Genomic DNA, 22,956 nt, shown 5'->3' on the forward strand with positions numbered 1-22,956 from the left:
GATTTTAGGTTGTGGCTCCAGTAGGGGAGGGAACATCTGACTGGGGGAAAACTCTCAGCATCACACAAAGAACATAATCAGAAATGGAGACATTTTGTCCATTTGTAGTTTTGGAGCAAAGAGTAAAAACAAAGAAATGCCACTTTGGAAAGTTTCTTTTTTTCCTCCTAAATTACTGCATTATGCAGCAGAAAAGCTTTTGACTGCATACATACACACTCATTAGCCTGACACTGAACAGATCAAAAGGTATTGTATAATAACTTTGATGGAATCAAATAGATACTCTGGCAACTACAGCCTGGAATGAAAGACATTAATGCCTGTATCATACTTATATTATTTATTATTCATATTCTAGTAGTCCTTAAAGGCCTCAGCAGCAATCAGGACACATTGTACTAGACACTGTAAAGATGCACAGAAGCCAAGACCCAGCCTTAAAATACCTTCCAATGTAAATACACAAGACAGACAAAATTAATTTACTTTTCATGATAACTCAGCCCTAGACTCATCCACAGACCAGGCACAGTTCAATGTAAATTTGTTTGGACTTTCATAAAAGGTGTCTGACTCCCATGGGCTGAGACTGTTCTTTCTCCAGCGACTTTTCAGTGAGCTTTCCTTTGTAACTGTCAGTAGGATAGCAGCAAGTATCAGTCTTTTTCTTTTATTTATACATCTGTTTCAGACTGCAGCAATTTCAAATCACCCACTGGATACAATTACTTCCAGTTGATCTGTACTGAATTTATTCCATTTGCTATGTGAAAGGTTGCACATTTCCAGGACTCGTCTCCTGAAAATACATGTACCTCAGTAGTGCTACAAACATATATAATGTTGTCATATTAATTAATATTAACTGAGTGAATAACACGAACAAGTGTATAATTAAATTGCCAGACTTGATTCTCTCTCGTTTATGCTATTAACAGTTTCATATGACTGTCTACATCTAAACTATGCTGATAGAATATATAACATACATTCTAATTAGACCACTTACTGAATTAAACTGTGTTGCTCAGTATATCTGTGCAAGTTGTACAGGCTTTGATGTAAACTGCACAAATGACAATAAAACCTCCCAATAAAGAACTTCCAACTGCTAGATTTCAAAAAGCTTTACCTGAGGAGTAAGTCCTCTTTTTTTCATTTTAGCAATAAACAAACAGAGATGCACAACATCTCAAAGAAAGGACTTGTACTAGTCATCTCACAATCAAATGAAAAGAATTTTGGCATCCCAAGTCCTGCTCTAAGGGACACAGTCTGATCTAATTAATCAAGGATTATCCATAAAACAGAGGGTATGTGTTCCAGTGGTAGCCCCCATGATATCCCTGTCACTGGTGCTCAGCACTGCAGTTGAAATACACTCTAACACATAGGCTTAGAGCTGGTCTACTGTCAGAATGACACATTAGCAGAACAGCTTACAAATGTGTTTCTGTGTGCTTATGAAATAGAGGTCTGCATGTTCAGAAATGCAAATATTTTCTGTACAGAAATGAGAAAGCTCCTCCCTGAAGGCTGTGCAGAATTCAGGTATGTAGTTAGCATTATTTGACGATTAAGATCTGCTGCTGCTGAAGAACCCCAAGCCAAAAACAAACAAACAAACAAACCCCAAAAAACCCCACCGCTATGAGAACTACAGTGAACAAGCAGCTGCCAGTATCTATATACCACAGGGACAAGCCTGTGTAGCAGCTGCACTGAGGCTCTTAGCATCTCTGCAGAACAGCGTTAGAGCAGTGCCACAAAAACAGAGAGCTTCTAACACTGGACACATTTACTTAGGTTTTGTGTAGGAATCAGCATTTGCCTCTCAGAGACAAATTCTAGCCCCAGTGAAGCCAGTAAGAGGTTTTGCCACTGGTGGAAATTGTGTCAGGATTTTACTTCTAATTTTGTTTCAAAGTTTATTTTCGGAAAGATTCCCTTTGCGATAATTTGAGTTGATCAAGGCAGGCAGGCTTGCAGTCTTCTGCATGCACAGAAATAATGGAAAAGTTTTTCTCAAAATCTTTTGTGCTTTGATTTTATTTTTTTGTTAGCTTGGGTGCTATGTTGCTTTGGAACCACACAAAGCCAAAAATGACACCTGGTGTCTTTGGGATACTCTCATCAAAAGCAAATTTGGTAGAATCTTCTAAAGGTATTTCTACAACTTCTATCAGCTCCCCTTCTTCAGGCTGGCCACCTCCTTCACGAATTTTCATCTGGTCTGTTACTTCTGCATAAAACAAGGTGTGCCTAGAACCTGTCACACCAACTCCAGATCTGCAAAAAAAGTAGAGAAGAAATTTTGTTTTAGATAAAAAGAAATCAGTGAGGAAATAGGAATGGTAACCTGGATCCTTAACTTGTGTCCCCTACACAACGCCAAAACACACGTCATTACACGCTGTTAATTTATAGATTTAGAACCTATAAATGCAATTCTGTTAACACAGAAACTGATTGCAACTTTCACGCAGAAAAATCAACATCTTTTGAATACAGTTCCATTTGAAATGGATTTGTCTTTGACTATATTCTTCAGCTCTGGAAAAATGTTAGTTTAGGAGGAGATTTAAAAAACGTCTTTCAGTTAGTGAACAATTCTGTGTTACACGGAAGCCAAGAGAAACTTTTTCAGCTGATCTTAGTGAGAGCCGGATCACACCATGACCCACAGAGATCTACAGACAACAAAATGAAGCTCCACAGTGTATCTGTATCCTACATTTGTTTGCTTGCTTTTACACAAATATTTTGATTTTTGATTCGTAAGAAGATTATGTCCATTCACAGCTGGAGTCCTCTGCTCATGGACTGGATAGGTACAAGAATAGAAAGGCAGCCTCTGAGTCTTTCTCTATCCTTCCTGAACTTTAGCCTTGACCCAAATGGACCACTCTAAGCACACATGTTTCTGAAGTAATTCAGTCTCCCATCTAGATTTGTTACAGTGGATTTAGCTGAGGATATTTTAAATTATGTAGTCTTTCTTCAGCTAGACAGCTTGCTGTGTATATTTGTTAATCCTCTATTTCCTTAGAACTATTTCATTTAGATATTTTTAAATGAGGGATAAGTACATAATCCACTCGGTTCTTCTAAGAAAATATTCACATTGCAATAGCAACTTCTTCATTTCACATGATTACAAGTGACTTTTCTTACTGAATGACGCTGGATCCAAAGTTCACTGAAGCTATGAATCAGGAAAGCTGAAAAATTAGTCTCTATATTACTATACATACACAGGATTCTAAGATTTGTAGCATCACTATGATCTTCAGGTGTATATCCATGCTTACCCCAACATAAAGCAACTAAGTCTCTGAGTTAATGCAACATGAATCACAGCTTTTTCACATGCCATTCGTCATTCACCCCTCATTTTCTTAAGAGCTCCTGGAATTATTTTGATTCGGCAACTAATACTGGTTATTGAAGCTGTTTTTCTGTATCGACATGCACTCTTTTTAAAACACAGCATAGAGAGGGAACAAGTGAATTCTTTTCCGAAAAATACTACTGTGACTTTGGGCAGCTCATTTCACTCCCCTGCGATCATTCCTGTATCTGTCAAAAAAGTGCTAGAGAAACTTAGGCACCTTTGTCTGGCACCTCCAACAGCTTAGAACGAAGGCTATGCAATTTCCTTCGTTTATGCTCATCACTAAATTTCAGTGGCTGTACTATTTTGGACACCCGCGTTTACCAACAAAACGTGACCTACAAGCATGCAGCAAGAGGCTAGACTAACAGCTTTCCCTTTCTCTTCCACTCTCACCAAAGCCTGTGACTCCCTTTCTCAATCTGATTTAGCATTTACTCTCCCTAAGGACCTGTTTTTTGCAGCCGCTGTCCTTAGTATTTGTATCCTATTATGGTGATCGTCAGAGAAGGTTTGTCAATAAAAGAGCCCTTCAGAGCTGACAATCATGCACAGACGATACGTGCCACTGGCACTAGATCAAATGCCTTCTCAGGACTCCCCTGTGCCACACTCCCCCTTTCCTTCTCTAATGGGATGCTGCCTGGAAGAATAACGCTGTTGGTCAGGCATGCAGCCACTTATCTCACCACAACTGAAGCTCCAACCAGGAGACAACACAACACAAACGTAGTCTTTGAAAGCAGTGGGAGTTGCGCACTGGGCTGACCATGCTGGCTTAATCATTCTAATCTCATTATAAAAGTAAGGTAGAGTCATTTTTCATCAAGTTGCTATCAGCAACCAGCTCTCAAAAGTTGGAATGCCATTTTTTATGCTAATGTGCTATCAGTGCTCTTTCTGCTGTGAGGATGATGGCACACTTTACTACATACCCTTTGTGTTTAAATGCAATATATTTATTGCTATTATCAGGTAATAATGTATAACATTCAAAACAAAACCAGTGGAAATGAAATACTGATTAAGTGCAAACAGATCCATTTCACAGTCCATCATTGCTTGCCATTTAGGCTGCAGTCATTCAGTGAGCAATCTGCCCCCAGCTTATTCACCCTGTCCTCTGTCACTGACCACTGACCCATACGCTACCAATTCCTTGCTATCCTACTTCTGTCCATTGGAAAGAGCCTTACTGAGCGAAAGCATTCCTGATGGAACAGTAAGTACACTGTCTGTTCATTTTCTGTTCCCTCTTTTCCTTCTTCTTTTCTTACTTGAGGAGGCAGAATTAGTTTATTTTGCTTTATCAACTAGAGATCCAGATCTGTTTTTCTCTATCTATAGTGACACATGTTTTTTGATTGTTTCTAGAAGAATTTTATTTTTAGTAATTACTAAAGAATAGGACACTTGGGGTTCAGGGATTTTTGGGGGTAATTAATAATAAGAAATAAAAACAAACATTAATCTAGACTGTAAAATCTTCAAGATGAAAAATGAAGCTTCGAAAAAAATAGCACTATTCATAATAAATTTAATTTTATGTCATTTCTGATTAGTATCAAGTCTCAGTTTCATCTTGTGTGCCTCACTTCTTGCAATTCGTTTAAAGGATTTTTAGTTTTTTAGTAACAATCTTGGAAGTTTGTTTCACACTGAATGTCACCCAAGAAGTAACAGAAAGGAAAACACAAACCAGCTGAAGTGCAGAATACATTCCTTTCCCTTCTGATCTGTTTCTCATATTAATATAACTGGTACAAAGCTATAGTTGGAGAATGAAAATACTCTGAAACACACTATACACATTAGCCTGAGATTATCCAAAGGTTATGTACAAAAAACATACAATCTTTATTTAGCAAGCCCCTCTATAAAAACTTTCTGTCTTGATAATTTACAGCATAATCTCCTTCTATACTGCTCATGACGTTTTACTTCAGCTGCAGCTGTGGAAATCACGAGCTCACTCTCCATGCATCTTTTGAGTAAAAGAAAACAGCTTCCTGAGGTGCTGCACCATACAAGATTCAGATTCTTGCCTCTGCAGTTCAAACAGAATAGAGCAATTTCCATATGCTATTACTACATTGTATTATTTACTCCTATGATATTTCCACTAAATCAGTGTTTCTCTGCTTCTGAATGAATACATCAAGAGAAGCTGCTCAATACACTTGAGAAGATGAAAGTGCTGGACATCAATACCTTTCCTTTGTTACGTTGCCCAAAGTTACCCGCAATTTAAGTGGCATTCCTCCACATATACTGGCATATGATTTGTCACAGAAATCAATGGAAAATTTGCAGCAGTACCTATTTGAGGCTGGACATGGCCACATGTTCATTTTATTCATTCTTTCTTATTTGATTACTTATCTTTTTCTAGTGCAACTTTGCTGCGGGTTACTCATTAAAAACTAGTAAAAATTTCCAAACTAGTATTAAGATCAAACGGTATGGCTACTAATTTTCATGTTATTCTAGTCTACTCTTCCCCCTTCCAAAACAGTGCATTTAACATTTCAAAGACTGATTATAATTCCTTTGCTATGGCTGACTTTGGAAACTATTACATTACGTTATTTATGTATATATTGACTGTTTTTACTGTGTTACTATATGTCTATTTCAATGGCTTCAGTACGAGGTTGACAGAGATAGGAATGTACTTTATTTCATAAAATGGATCTGTTTCTTCTATCTTTTTTATGTAATAATTCTCTGTCTAAATGCTCTGGCTTATTTTGTCAGTTTATCATTTTCACATGGATCCATGATGAATGCCCTTCACTAAATTAAACATTGCCAATATTGCCTACTGCTGTCTTTTGCAACATTTTTAGGCTTAGATATTCTTGTACTCGCATGTCCTTAGAAAACTGTCAAAAAATGAACACTATTGTAATTCCATTTGTCTTTGTACCTTGGATTTTTACAGAAATCCAAGTTAGGAGTTCTGAGTCTCCATCTGGTTGAAATAATAAAGTGTTTTAACACACATCCTTTAAAAATATGTATATATTTTAGTGATGTGATTTTGAGTACTGGGGCAGGAGGAAGAAGGAGAAGAAGGCAGGTCTGGTAAGGAAGCAACAGGCTGCCTTTATGTTTTCAGGCTTATGTGTCACCAACAACCTGCTATCCTCTTGCACAATTATTTGCACTTTTTGTGTACGATGTTTAAAGAATTTTGATGTGCCTTTATTCATGGTTATATTCTTCTTTTTGCTACCTTCTTCCTCCAGATGCATCTTTTTCCTGTCCCTAGTATTTTACAGGACAAATAAAGGGCTTTTGCCATGTGCTCAAATGAGTCACCTATTAACAGATTACAACGATATTCATTAGCTTTGCATCTGGGGAAATCACAGGGGTCAGCACTCCCGTAATGGAAGCGATGAGTTTCACCCTGGGAAAACCACCTTCACGACAAAGGTGTCTCCACTTGCTAGTACATGAGAGGCTTGATTTGGGTGAGGGCCAGCAAGATCTTAACTCGCAGCACTGGACCACGCTGAGAGCTAGGGTTTCATGTCTCACTCCAAAGGTTTAGCACCATGTTGCCCGAACCAGGCATGTCATGGCTCATACTGATCCAGACCTGCTAAGCCTGGCTTGACCTAGCTGGCTGTTCTAGATATATTTTGATGCGTCTGCAGTGTTTGACTCTTACTCACCACTGTGGGACAAATGCAAATGATCTATAGAAAACACAGCTCTGATTTCCTGTGCCTCTATAATGAGGATCAGTTCCCTCCTGAGAAGTTTATAGTTGCTTCAAGTGACAGCTACCTGACTCTTTGTCAGATCTTTAGAGCATAAGCTCACAAACCCTGCAGCTTCAACAGAAAGAGAGATTAAGACCTGAAATCTGTTAGTACTAAACTTTTAGCTTTTCTTCAGGGACAGATAGAAACCTCTATTACTTTTAACAAGTCTATGAATGTAAACATGCCAAAGTAAGGACATGAGAGCATTATGCTTTTTTATCACAATAGAAACTTCAGCGTAAGTTTAACGCATCCTAACAAGACTGTATGTTGCATTCCCATATTGCATTTCATATGCAACACTCAAATACTGGGATCCAATCATGATATGGCTTTAAAAGCTGTGGGCAACACATTTGTGAGTAACAGCACAGCAGAGATGCAGGCTCTGCAGAATTATTGCAAAGTGCTTCTCTTCACCTCCCAAGGACTGGGAACAAACTGACAGGATAAGGTTATACCTAGTATATTTTCTATATACTTCCCTCTTAGACTAGGGAAAACAACAAGGGAGAGACTATTACTGCAATCTGCCTTTGAAGCCCTGCAACAGTAATTATCACAAAGCCTTTGTTTATCTCTTTCCTTCTATTAAATGTATGAGGAACTATGTAGCACATGCAATAGGGATGACAAAATGGGACTTTTTGCTATTTGGTATCTAAGTCCATAACTATAAAGCTACGCTACATAAATATCTTTGATTACAAGCAGGTAACAGAATCTTACTCATTTAAAAATTGTTTAGTAGTGCCTAAAGGCCACAACTAAGACTGAGTCCCCCTTGTGTGACTGCCTTTGCTCAGTAACAGAAAGTTTCTACTTTGAATAGTGTGTGCAGGTGGGTGGGTATGAGCGTGCACACGTATGTGTGTATGTGCGTGTGCGCCTGTAAGCAGGGTCAAAATTCAAAGCAGGTACTCAAGAGTAGCTTTCCTCTCTCCTCATGCCTAGGTTCTCACCTATGCAAACACATTATTACATTCAATATTTTAATTTGAAAGAACAGACTAAATGTTGTTAATAAATAGAGTATTTTATAATCTCCTGCTCTGCTGAAACATGGATAATGCTTTATCATAAACATACAAATTGACTTATCACTGAGAAGACTTAATCAATGGTTTAATTCAGATTTCTGATATACTATTAATTATTTAATTACTCTGATATAGAGTAATTAAAACCTAAATTTCTCATCTTTTCTTAATATTTAATAAATATAAGATATATAAACCACCAACATTTAGCCATTCCTATCAACACAGAAATATGTTTTTGATTGTAATCTGGCATACTTAAAACTCCTAAACGAAATATACCCATTTATAAATATAAATCATTGCATGCAGACTTTGGGAACACAGTGAATACATAATATATGTTTAGAAACAAATGCAACAGAAATCTCTGCTACTTGTGCTGAAATCAAGACCTATTTAGGCGTGCAGCATGTAAGCTGATGAACAATGACATGCAGCTCCTATTGTCACTTCTTAGGACCTTTGTACAGTTCTGACACTACAAGCAGCAGGTGCAAGGAAAAGAAGTATAGAAGTAATTAACATAAAATTATATTACATTATGCCATCATCCAACAGGTGTACTAGCAGGTGATCTTTCTAATTATAATGCACTCCAACATTTTCATTATTCTTTCTACATAATATCCTATGAATATAAACCATTTTTATCTCATTGCACCGTGGCTGATAACCATAGCACCGTAATTGGAACATCCAATATTAACTCTATGAATACTCTTTTTGTTGTATCTCTTTGGAAAAATTTCAAATGTATAAAGATCAAAGTACCTGTGTTAACAGTTAGGCCCTTAAACTAATTCATCTGATTTTTCCAGAGCAGGGCTTAGAACCTGCAGTTCTGATTGTATCTGATTCGTACCCATCTGCTTATTATAACCTCTGACAGAACAGAAAGATGGAAGGAAAGAGAAAGGTAGTTCAAGCACAAACCATGCAATCTTTATCCTGATATTGGGATGCATTACTGAAGTCCAAATCATTTTATATGTATTCAAGAAGACCAAACATTTCAAGAACTAATAAAAAATGCTGCAAGTTGCAATAACAACACCAGTAACATATTTAATAGTAACAACAACATATTTCTCTGCCCTTCTGTTGTAAAGAAACAAGTCACAAGGAAGATACCTAGAAGTATTTCTGCCTAAGAAACTAACTCACAGCTGAATACCATATAGGATTCAAACTGAAACTGCTAGGATACTATGATAGAAAAAAAATTGTTTATATTTGATTTATGAGCAAGTCTAAAGACTTGTTCACTTACAAAATTTCACATTGTGGAACACAGAACTGGAGGAACCTTACAGATTCCATGGCTGTTAAAAATCAAGTTTCATCAACACTCATTTTCATTAAGGCTCAGTTTATGATTATACTACTACAGTAGCAGCTTCATTTTATTATTGATCTACATGGATCCTTTAGATACATCTCATCTATCATCCCAACCATCTATGCCATTTTTGAATGAAGTCATGCATACAGTTGATTAGAACTCATTGCAATGGTGGAGGACAAAACTTTCATAGTGGAAGATGAAATGTCCAAAAGTAGACCAGTTGCTGACAAAACAGAAAAGAGGGAGCAGATTACTTACCCATGAGCTAAACACCAAAGTGGCGGTTTGTATAAGTATGCTAAGAAAGGGAAACTCACCTCATGGGGTGAAAACAACAATACAGACTTTCTTCAAAATGATTACTGTCTCCACCTACACAGCAAAAAGAACCATTCTTATTTAAATCTAGCTTCTGGCTAGCAGTGTTCTGTAATAGGCACAGATATTTATGATTCTTCAATGCCTAATTACTCCGACCTTCTCCAGTCAAGCCTCCTGATGTGCCCCCAGTCCCAGTCTCCTTCACTCAGTGACTCTTGTTCCTGGAACAACACATTCCTAAAACATGCTGAAAATAATTTTGAGATCAGGGAAGCACTGTAGACCATAACTCAACAACATAATCCACTGCCAAAAAGGTGAACATCGTACTACAGCATGTAAACAAAATCATCTGTAAGACTAGGGAAATAATGCTTCCACTCTATCTGATACTGATGCAGCTTCTGCTAAAATACTGCATTCCACTTTGGGCACTATGTTTCTAAGAAAAACGTAGATCAGATGAAAAGGTAGACATCAGTAGAAGAAATGATCAGCTACCTAGAAAACATAGTCTGAAGGGAAAGCCTGAACCAACTAAAATCATTTTGCATAGGCAAAATAAACCCAAGAGGGCACATGTTCAAATAAATATGCAGCAGGTAAACAGAAGTTCTTCATGTCCATTCTGAACAGGGTAATAGGTCATGGACTTAAAAATGAAGAACTGGAAATTTAGACAAGACATGAGAAAAAATTTGCTTAAAGCAAAGCACACTTGAAATAGAATGTCTGGAGAGGTTAGGAAACGAACAGATTTTAGAGAAAGCACAGGATATACTTTTATCAGAAACATTTCAGATCCTGCTAAGCCTCGGTTTTGGAAGAGGAGTTGTCTAGATGAGATCCTCTCAAAATGCCTTCCATTTGTGTTTTCAGACCTGACATTGAAATAACATAAAGCAATTATTATATGGGTCATTGAGATGACAGATCATAATAGAATTACATAATGTACTGTAATCATTAACAGATTGCATAGGCATTAATTTCGTGTTTTATGTCAAAGCTTTGTATGACAGTCACAGCATGAATGAAGGTATAAACAATTTGGAAAAACATGTTACTCTTGCAAAAATGTTTAGCAGATCATAGAGGGACAAATTATTTCCCTTCTTTGCATCAAATACTCAAGGATCTGACAGATCTGCCTCACTTTGGCAAACAGAAGAACACGACACAGTTAAGAGCAAGACCATAAACTTGTGAATCAAATTCACATGGTAATGTAGAACACGCAAAATCCCAACATGAAGCCACCTAAATATAGTACTTGGGTAAAAAAATAGTCTGCATCCATTGCATGTCAAAACTGAGAGTGTGTGTGTGCACAGGCACACACGCACGTACATGTGTATTTGTGTGCTATGGTCTATCAATGTCATAGCACATAAAATGCGATGGACAGCTTCTGTTCATAAACCTAGAAAGCACTTTTTTTCTTTCAGTAGAACAAACTCTTAATCCATATTCAAGGAGTTGTAAGAGACAGCTCCTGTGATTCACCCCCCTACACTGCCCGAAGCATGGTTTGTTAATCCAGCAGGAAATAACACTTGCCAGGATTGACAGCTGTGGATTTGTATTCAATTCCCAAATTAAAAAACAATGATAGGATCTAGTTCAACAGTGATGTCAAGCAAAATAAGAAAGTAAAAAACCTGCAGCTTTCTCTGTAAAATTAATACATATGTTTGGAATAACAATACTACAGGGTAGGAAGAAGCTATAATGGGATTAAAGTTGTGTGCAAAATTCCTCTTGATTTTTCTTTTATGATTGACATTTTATATTTTTCTTCTCTCATACTAGGTTTTCCTTTTACTCATAATGTAGGTTTTAGTATCTATTTCAATAGATTTTTAAGCCTCTGCAAGAAATGGATGGAAAAACCTTTGCAGTCAAACCACGGCCCCCTATATTAATTAGTGTCCAATTCACAAAATTGAATTGTTTATATTTTATGGCCTGATACTACAAAGAGGCCTAATGGTGAGAGTTGTCATGCTGCTGCAGAGGTCTATTAATGGAAAATCAGAGTCCTTCATGGGCAGCTTCTCTTGTTGATCAGAATAATAATAATCAGAGATGGAAAAAGTCTGATACAGTAAGGCAGGACAGTTTCTGACAAAAAGTTTTCTAACACCATAGCAAACTCTGCTCTTAAGAGCTCTATGAACTTTTTCCAGTGCAGCTGAGACTCTTAACAGTCTTTGGAACAAACCACAATAGTCTAATTCTCACTTGGAATTCCATCCCATAATTATGAGTTGAGATGTATTTTGTTACATCTTTGTAAATACTCCTCTCACTTTATTAAGATTACACCTTTCATATACTTCCATATATCCTTCGTTTCTCCAAGACATGCTCTAAATGGGGAACATTAATTTACTTTCAAACCACTTCAGAAATCTGTCTTTGAAATAATAAAGTTAGGAGTGTTAGCTTACTGCTATTTACCTGTAAGAGGTGATCTTCCTTAGGTCCGTAACAGGAACACAATAGCCACACTCTTCTAAGACTTCCTCACGTGCTATTTCTTCTAAAGAAAGATCTGGTTTGTCGACAATGCCAGCACAGAGTTCATAAGTCACTCCTACTACAGCAGGTAAAGGATCCTCTAGATGACAGAAGTTCTCCTTGTCTTGATTCTGGAAGACTTGAGGACAATGTCTTTCTACTTCACACATGTAAACAGCTTAAAAAAGAAAAAAGAAAAAGAAATAGCAGGGTTTTTTTCCTGAAAAAAAGACAAAGAGCACAAATTTTGCCTGGACGTATACAACCATCAGGGCACCTGAGAGCAGCAAGAAGTCAGCTAAGTTGTCTATTAAAATTATGACACACTGAAATTAGACTTTAGAGAACAAACGTCTTCTTGCCATATCTGCAGCATTATCCTTAAACATTATTTCTGCTTACATCATTTAGGACTAGTTCATGCACACTGGAAAAAAAAAAAAAAAAAAAAAAAAAAAAAAAAAAAAAGTTAGTTCACCCTGTAAGTCGACATCCCAGAAGCTCCAAATAGCTTCCATTTGCTGGGCAGTATAGATATCAGGATTTAATTTAAACTATGCAATTATTTTGCAGGAAAGTTGGGTTGTACGTTATGTACCATGTGCACAATGATGAGTCTTTCAGCCTGTCAATTCAGCTGTTATTTAGAAAGGATATGAAAAGCATGTATGTTTGTTTGGAAAAAAAATCCCTTTTGAACATATAGTTCCTTGCACAGATTCCTGTGTGGAATTTGAAAAACATTTTTTGAATTAATCTACAAACAGCTGCCACTGTAATGCACTCCTAAATAAAGTGCAATTGACATATTTTAGCCTGTATTTAAGCAAAACTTTTGGCTGATGTCAACTGAAGTTTTGCCTGAGTAAGACCTGCAGGATTGCATTTAAATACAGTGAATCACTATTGACAATTCCAGATCATTATAACTTTAATTTACAGGTATAATTCCATCCATTTTTTCTTTGAAATTTCCTCACATCTATCCTTGCTTTTAATGAAAAGTTACTGTAGTTACTAGAAAGTGTTATAAAACACCAAGAATAAAAACTATTTTAAAATTTCAGATTTTTATCAAATTAAAATATTTTACATTCATGTTTTATATTTGCATAACATCATTTTCAAATGAATTTATTTTCTATTTCCCATTCCAAATCCTATAGAACTGGCATATAAAACAGTTTGAGTTTAAAGAACAATTTTCTTCTTCAAGTTACTGGATTTGGTTCATTATTTCTTAAAATTGTGATATACAACCAAAGCCCTAAAAAAGTGTTGTAGCATAAAGGACCCGTGACCTACTCTTAAAGACCTGATCTCTAGGGAAGAATCTGTACCCTAGAATTTGGTGCGTAAGGTTCTGCTACAACGCTTATTGAGATACCTCGAAAGTGCAGGGCAAGAAGATCAGCACACTGAGAAGGGAGCTGCTTAGATCTGGCTAAAAACAAAAATAAATAAACAAACAAAAAAACTTGTCTTAAGATTTTTAAAGCTCTTGTAAGGAGGTACATCCGGACCCTTAAGATATAAACATTTAAGGAAAGGAGTCTCTATTTCTTATTTGAGAGGCAGGGGTAGAGCTCAAAGTTTGTTTGCCTTTTTTTTTAATGTGGCAAGGAGGAACAGAATTATTCCACGTAAAGTCTGAGGGACAGATCCTTGGAGACTGTATACTGTCCTAATTCCAAAAACTTATAAAAGCTGTGATAATTACCATAAATGACAACTACTTTCAGGATCTCTCCTAATTAGCCAAATAAAGGCTCTTTAAGAGTCTAGTGAATCTTCACTATTAACATCCCTCTAAGAGTAAATAAAAAAAAGGAGTAACACATGCATCCCAGTAAAGGAATTAGGCACCAAAAGGGGTTGTAGATAGGCAGTAAGTACTGAAGCATGAAACTATGATTAACGTAACTCTCTGTCCAAAGCTTGATGAATCCCTGAAACGCATCCTGTCATTCCAGCTGGCATCTGCCATTCTTGCCGTTCAACTGGGCTCCATGTAGATCGGACCCTGCACTCCCGGAAGGACACAACCCAGCAGTCCTGTTCAGAGCACGCTGTGGCATACACCAACACTCAAAGCAAATATCCAGCTTCTCAAGAAAAGAAAGGTACCAGCCATTTCTGGATAAGAGTCTAACAATTAAGAGTTTTCACTGAGGAATCAGGGTATAAATTCATCGACTCCCACCAGGGATCCAGCTGACTGGGGAACACATTTCTGTTTAAACTTTTTAAACTTTTGGTTTCTCTTTGATTGTACCCATGCTTAGTAGCTCCTGAAGCAAAACATGGCTTATGACTCAAATCTTTCATGCTGTTTGAGTCATTGAAAAAACAAATACCACAGTCCACTAATACTTAAATTTACCGCCATTATATTTACAGTGAAAAAAATAAAGCATGTGTTTATAGGTACCAACCCTACCCTTCCCCAGCAACATGTTATTTAATTGAATTTGAAAATGTATGGTCAATTGACTACCAAAATGAGCACTGCCCAGGACCTTGGCCAATAAGTCACATGTGAGGATGTGATATGGAAACTATTGAGACATATATGTAATTTTTCATTCTATCTCTGCTCTTTACAAATGTATGATTTTATTGTCTTTCAAGATGACCTAAGTCCACAGTGCCACCAAAAAGTATGGTCCTATCTTCTGCCTCACCCGAGAGGTGTGCTTCTGCCATCCCTTCAAGCCAGCAGGGACTTTCTATGACCAGACAGATCAGCTAGCTAACCTGCATAAAAAAAAATTTATCTGTTTCAGCCATATCAGACCTCTGCTATGGCTGCATAAGGGCTTGCCCTGTCCAAGGGGAACAAGGTGGGAATGTCCATACGAAGAGGGGCTGATACCTCCAGAAGCAGCACACACTTAAATAGGCAAAAACTCACCACAAACCACACCCTAAGGAAAAGCAAGCACACATGTCAACAACCATGAGTGGTGTCAGGGATGTTCCTGGTGACTGTACCGCAGCTGTTTGCTCACAAGTAAAGAGCTATGTTATTGTCTTCCTGGTGGGATCCTGATCGGCACAGGAAATGAGAAAAGTCTGGGCTTTTATTTTTGCTCTGCGAAAACACCAGGCAAACAATCAAGGCAGAAAATAACCAGGTAATGGAAACACAACTATAGCAATATGAGTAATGTATGGGCATGGCTGCAATCAGTGAGCTTCTATGGGATGTCTGACCGATCACTAGTCCCTAAAGCCAGCTCTCTGAACAGTTCCAGCCTCTGATTATAATACAATCCTGTCTCCGGAGCCAGAGTCCTCTAGCAGGTTTCACACTTCCATGCAGATGATATAATGGATATGTCTGTGTCACTTATATCCCATGTTTTGTATCCTCTCACCCCCTCCCCACAATCTAAGCCTATACCTTTAATGGAAAAAATAATATTTGCTATTTTTTCAGGTTCTCATCCATATGTTTGTCTTTGGTTTTCCTAAGCAAAGGTTTATATCATATACTGCTTTGCGTCCTCACAACATTGGCGAGTATTTCACAATCCATTATTAATCAGTATATATACATGCATGTATGAAAGCCTCTGCAATCTAGCTACCTAAGACAGCCTCAAAGAGGGCAACAGATATACAAGCTATTTATTTTATTTGCCTGGCAAACAGAAGACAGTGATTTATCAATAAACAGATAAATTCTTTCTCCCTACAATAGTAAACATAGTGCTGCATGGGAAACATGAACTATCCATATAACAGTGCTGCAAAACACTGAACTGCCTGTCAATCACTATTGGTAAGGATAGGATGACACTACCCTAGAAAGTTTCCAATAAAGTCTACCACAATCTTGAAATGGTCTCTTAGCAACAGTCAGTGAAATATCTTATGTTTTCTTTTTTTAATTAACATGTAGAGGATACATATTTTGTTTTTAACCTTGTAAAGTAAATACTACTGCAAATTAAAGTAACTGTTACAAAAAGTAAAAAAAAATAACAAAAACTACCTTAAATTCATAATATATGGTAAAACAAACCTCTCCACAGATTGATGAAAACATATAGTTTTTCTTATTTAAATTACCAAGTATATAATGCATAATAATATATAAACTACTATATTTTGTTTTTTAAAAAACAACGGACTATTGTGCTTGCACACATAAGCTCCCTACTGAATACTAGACAGGTCAAGATGAAACTTCAAATACAAGCACGCTCATTATAATTTGCAATTTCATCAAATAGACGGCAATGACTAATGCCAGAAACAGAACATTAGGTTACCCTGGTCATTCGTTTCATCTGTAATGGAAATTTCCTTGCTTAGACATTCTGGCCTACTGAAAAGCATGGGCTATAATACAAAGAAACAGAATATGGAACAAAGATTTTGTCACCACAGATGCACCAACTTTTAACTGCTAAACCCTTAATAGCTTGCTTCACTAGAGAGCAAAAGTAAATCTTAAAAAAAAAAAGAGGATTACCTGGGCGGAACTGCTTCACCACAACAAAGCACTGCCGAGAAGTGTTAAAGATCAGGATTGACACACTAAGGGAGAAGATAAAAAACAAAGATCAATGCTTTATGAAGGATTAATGCAGCACTATTAAACTTACATCTTGTGAATTTCATTTTAACTACATAAATACACAGGAGATTTATTACTAAAGCCACAGTGCAACAAGATACTTGCTCAAAATCTGTCAAGAAATAGGTAATCAGTTATGTTGCCAAAGCCTAAGAGAATTCATCTTAAAATTAGGTCACTTTTGTCTCCTTCCATGCAAACAAAGTAACCTGACAATCAACTCCTCCACTCCAACAGAAAAAAAATCCACATCTACTCTAGGAGTGTGGATAGTAACAAAAAGAAAGTCTTCAAAATAAAAATATCTTCTTCCTTCACATCAGTCTCAGACTAGGATAGTCAAACTGCTAGGCACAGTCTAGTCCCAATCATAACCAGAGACTTCTCTGTGCATAAGCACAGAGCATCTCCTATTCATGGCCACTTGCTGCGCCTGGGCCTTAAAACAGACATCATCCAAGTCTAAATGTGTACAAATTCAGATTAGAAGCAGTTTTAGCTGCTAATACATTTTATGTCTTAAAAATCACATTTCAATCCCACCCCTCTGGCTGTTTGAAAGATACGTTATAGAAAACCCTGACAGGCCAAGTACTTAAGGATGCTCAGAAACTGTAGAGTACTGATTTTCCCCACCCCCTATTCCAGTTGAATTACTCCTAGATTTTACTTTCTAAAAAAAATGCACAAGTCTCTTTCCTAGAGTAGCTGGTATCCTATAAAAACCTGCAAAAAAAAGTGTGTATTATGCTCATTACCACAGTAGCATTCTCTCATTTATTATGCCTCATTGTATGCAGTCGCAAAGTTCATTTATTATTCTATGAATTCTACAATAGATTAGACTAACAATGGTATATTTGCAGCATTTAGTCAAACTCTCAACTTTCTTTGTGGAAGAGATGTATATTTATTTTCACTATTTGATTTAATTATAAAGTCTCACAGGCTGCCAGAGAAACTGCCATTTGATGATTATTAAAAATAATATGAATGTTTATTGTAATATATAAAGACAAAAACAGAAGGGAGAAGCCCAGATGTTAACATTTATATTCATGATTGCTATTCTCAAAGACTCACACTGCATATTGATAGCTTCCTGCCCAGGAGATGTTATTTGAAGGCAATTTTAAAGCAAAGGGTTTAGCCTTCTGAGATACTGGAAGTGAATGTTCATCCTGTTTAAACATACAGAGGTTCTTTCCGTATGTGTAGAGTATCTGGAAGTTACAGTGTGGGCTGAGAGCCTAAAATGTTTTTTAGGTTACTTAAGTATTATTTTTTGGCCATTTTCAAGGTTTTTTTCTTACAACTTTTCCAAAAGTGGTAATGTCTGAGGGCAGAAAAAGCCTTAAAAACAAGGGGAAATATTTTTCCTGATTTTCTTTTGTTTTGTTACTATTTTAAATTTAACTGTGGTTAATAAATAAAATACCTGAAATCAGAGACAGCAGCAGTTGAAAGCTAAAGTTACAGGGAATAGCAATAACTTCCGGAAGGATACACACGCCTTTTACCTTTCTTTACACCCACCACTCCAGGCCCAGTCTTTCCTTTGGCTTGCCTTCTTCAGCATGTCGCATTAAATAACTCATACCAACCCTCATTAAAAATGGCTCAGCTATTAGACATTATTTTTTCCTAAGAGTCAATCATTTGAGATTTTATGGAACAGATGGGAAAATTAAAAACAATCTGTCAGAATTAAGGAACAAGATCAAATTAAGCTGGAAAGGAGTAGCGGCAAGTTACTACAATTGTCTGCTTCTCACACCATCTTGAGATGAGAGGGTACAGAAATGGCACAAATCTGTAGAACTTTGTGTTTAATTACTTCTAATTTTCTGAGAGACTGACAAACAATTTTGAACATAAATTTACATTTTTTAACAAATGACAACACACAATTTCTAATGCTTCTCATCAAAACTGGAGAGTCACAGAGAAGAAACTTCAAATTTAAACCTTTTTCAGATGAGTGTTATACTACAAATGCAATGTGATATTTTCTATTCCACAAAAAACAAGAGAGCATGAAAATTTTCATAGAGGATTTGATTTATAACTTATGACAACCCTCCCAAAACTGCATTAACGACAGGCATTTGAATATTACAGTAATTTAGGGCAAGACTCTTCCAATTAGATTTCAGTGGAGGATCCCCTGACATAGATAATCAACCCAGCCCAAGTTAGACATTATCAGAATAATTACACAAAACCTCTAAGAGGGGAAAAAAAAAAACCAGCTTTTCCTAGAATGATATGAATCCTGGACAAGAATTTAATCTGATATTAACATCAAAAGTCCTAACCTAACAATAGGATTCATGCACACGTCTCACAGAAGCGTATAAGGCTGGGGTTTTTTATAGAGGAAAAAATACTCAGTATAAGAGGATAATGGTGGGTCCAAAACTTGTCTCTGCACCTTAAAAACGAGTCTCAATATGTCTACACAAATGAAAAGCTATCCCAGTTTAGACCTGCCAGCCTTACCATTCTGGGTGATAGATTGCTACTTTTACCATAATCCACCATTGAATGTTTGCCTGCTACTCCTCCAGCATCTGGCACCCAGGAAAACAGAAAGAACAGGTCACTCGGGTAAGTGCAGTGCCACTGAGCTACAGACCTGCAGCTGGGACTCACAGGGCGCGTGGCACAACCCTTGCTCGCAGGCTCCACTTTCAGCACTTGCCCCTGCTGAGGGTTTTCCAGCCGTGCAGGCAGGAGGTGGCTGGGGAGAGAACTCTCCCAAAGGTGCTCTGCGCGTCACTCCGCAGCTGTAATTCGCTTCTGCTTCGGATGAGACACAGATCACCATGGCCCTGCAAAGAAACCTGGGCTTCTCCCCACTAAATCTGGTGGAGGTTGCCTTAGGGACTACACCAAGAAAAAATATATTAAAGAGATGATATGGGCTTGTACAGAGTCTTCCAGGGACAGTGGAGATCACAGGCCTGCTCTGCCTTCAGCCTAACACCTCCTCAGCTTCCTCCTGAAGTTTTACACAGACAATACAGCACCACTCCAGTTAGGAGAGACTTTTTCCCAAGGAAAGCAAGGACGTAAGCAGGTCACTGTGCATTAACATAGGATACCATTACCATTCCGGCCTTCTCTAAATACATGAACAATTAGGGTTGCTTTGGATTATTTTAAGGAAGAATTGTGCCTAAAATGTCAGTAAGATAGCTACAAAGGCCAGCTAGCCTGTGCTTGAGCTTTTACTGCATACTCCGGTTTGCAGGTGAAGCGTGCCTAGTCTTCGTATTTGACATTTTCTTAAAGAGACATCAAAAAGACTCATTTCTAATGCTTTTTAAACACTATTCAGTCAAGAAGTTATGTTCTCACATAACTATTAATCACTTAAACTCAAAAAAAAAAAAAAAAAAAAAAGACTGAAATAGGCAGATATTAGGCTTACATAATGGAAGTAAGGCTTCCCTAAGACATTTAAGTTACAGGGTAGAAATTACATGCAGCTGACCCACAGCCATCAAAACATGGGAATCCAGAATCTTAATTCTTCTTCTAGCCTTAAGACTCTCATTAAAAGAGAAAATATCCACTTGAAAATATCCACATCGCTTACAGAAGTTTAGAAAATAACTAAAATGAAACCAACATCCTGGTAAAGTTTTCACATACATACAGATGACAGAAAATTAATTCTTTCCAAGCATCTTCTAGCAGTTAAGAAAGTTAAATCAGCTTTGCCAATGCTACAAGAATGCACACTTTGGAAGTTTCAATACTCCGAGGAGCTTTGGGGGACTTTTCTTCTCTGAGATTTTAGTTGCAGTTTTTTGTCTGTTTCTTTTTATTTTTTTTTTTTATTTATTTTTTTTTTTTAGTAGAAACAGAATTTCACCTTGTAGTCTATGGTTCCGTAATCTATCCTGATGATTTGTCAGTGGATGACCTCGGCTACAGTTAATCCACAAGCAACTGCTGACACTTACTAATTGCTTTTCATGAGACAGAAACAAAATTTTAAAGTCCTTTAATAAGTAAAGATTAACGTGGCCTTTCGTTATTCTTAGGTATGGCCTTCACGGGTATTTTACAAATGTGTATTTTCAATTACCGTAGCACAGCAATAGCAAAGGAAAGGACAAGATTCTCTTGTGTTTCTGTGAATGAAGTAAGACTCTCAAGGCTGGAGATGAGACTTTTTAAAGATAATCTTGTACTAATACTGCAGTATGCTAAGTAATTGATGAGGTAGTAAGGGCAAAGAAACTGGCCTTTCTTTAATCATTGTAAGAGCAACTCAGCATCTCCTTGTATAAATGTCTAGCGTATCACTCGCACAAATTCTGATCAGAATGGAATAATAGAAGATAAAACGCCTAAAAAGGCTGCCCTCGTATTAAAGCCAGGACTTCCCAGTTATTAACTTCAACTATTTCAACCTACTCTTAAGGGCTAAGAATTATTTCATAATTAGTTCAAAGTCTGTAATATTCTTTGTGCTGCTTACAAATGATAATCTCAGCTCTCCACTGGAGGCTCTAGGAAGTAATGTTACTCGATTTTCTTAAAAAGCATTATCAGAACAGGTGGTTATTCAGTTACCATTCTCACAGAGAAGAATGGAAAGAGAAGATTCCAGAACGATAAATACAAAGATGATATGCAGGAATAAAAGCAAGTAATTGATATAGACCGTCCCTTTGATTTGCAAAAGATATTTGCTATTAAAAACCCCCTTGATACAATCAGAAAAAAATAACCCAAAGTAGCATGCAACCACAAAAATATTAATAGAACTAAATTAACCTCGGCTGGAGAGCATGCGGATATAAAAACACGTAATATTTTTACCTATATGGCTCCTAAAGGAGCCGATGACAAGAGTAACGAATCTATTTAGAAAGTTAGTAAGAGACAAATAGACCATTTTTTTCGTTACAATTATTTTAGCTTTAAAGTATACATTTGCTTTTCTTTTAAAAGTTGTAGGGATTTAGCTTTCTTTGTTCATACAGTGTTGAAAACTAAATCTTTCATGTTGGTTTACCATAGAAAGACCATCATTCCACTTAGCTTTTTATAATATTACCTCTGAGGAGTACTCTAGATCAGGATAAAAAGTAAGATAGCTAACAAGCATCTTTTTCCTGTTCTAATCAAAAATGGCTGCACTTTCAATTTTAAAGCAAACAAAACCACAAACTTATTTGACCTAATAAATCAAAAATAATTCTCTTAGGGGATTCATATAGGGTGTAGTTCATCTTCAGTTATTTCAATAGTATTTTTGCAGCCATGAGAAAAAAAGAAATAGAATCCCTGACTTCTCTGTTCAAATTAACAATTCACTTCTTCATAGTTGGACATGCCCCGGAAAGCTTACAATATGGTATCTGTAAGTGTTACCTTCTCCCTTTTATCAGAGAAGCACCTAGTATCTTAAGCCAGAAAAAACACTCCCTTCATTTTCAGAACAGACATGCAATAAAGCTGTACCCTTTGACTATTCTGCAGCGCAACTCCTTCAGGTTCCCAGAGCTTTTAACCATAATGCAGACAGTCCTTAGATTAAAAGTGTGTGCTTGCAAAATCTTTATTGGTTCATTTAAGTCTTCCTTCAAAGCATTTTACATTTTTCAAAGGCCAACACCAATCCAATTGGCTGCTTAAAATGCAGCCTATTACAAAAGCAAAGCTATAAGCTCCTGACAAAAACATTCAGCCTTTCATACTAATCACAGATAAAGTGGATTTGGCAAAAGATAATTAGAGGCCTCTAGAAGACTACTGTGTTCTGATGAAATTTGAATGATCTTCCCATACAATTTAAATACAATTAAGTAAAACCAGAATAAAGCGCTGAGACATATATGTTTAAGAAAAATAAATATTACTTTGGAAAAAAAATCAGAAGGAAGGTTAGTTTCAGTAAACTGAACTGCAGCAGGAAGTTGTTCATGTCACCATAAAGCAGG

General features: G+C 36.9%; 1 protein-coding gene across 1 annotated transcript in view; it reads right to left on the reverse strand.

Annotated features, from left to right (window-relative positions):
- Positions 1-328: 328 nt before the first annotated feature.
- Positions 329-22,956, reverse strand: part of NUDT14 (nudix hydrolase 14) — a 59,223-nt gene continuing 36,595 nt past the window's right edge. Inside the window, exons 3-5 of the mRNA XM_062576702.1 lie at positions 16,889-16,953; positions 12,346-12,583; positions 329-2,292 (exon numbers count right to left, since the gene is read on the reverse strand). Coding sequence (XP_062432686.1) covers positions 2,052-2,292; positions 12,346-12,583; positions 16,889-16,953 — 544 coding nt within the window. The 3' untranslated portion in view covers positions 329-2,051. The remainder of the gene's footprint in view (positions 2,293-12,345; positions 12,584-16,888; positions 16,954-22,956) is intronic.

Source organism: Rhea pennata, chromosome 5 (assembly GCF_028389875.1).
Source record: "Rhea pennata isolate bPtePen1 chromosome 5, bPtePen1.pri, whole genome shotgun sequence".
Taxonomy (NCBI): Eukaryota; Metazoa; Chordata; class Aves; order Rheiformes; family Rheidae; genus Rhea; species Rhea pennata.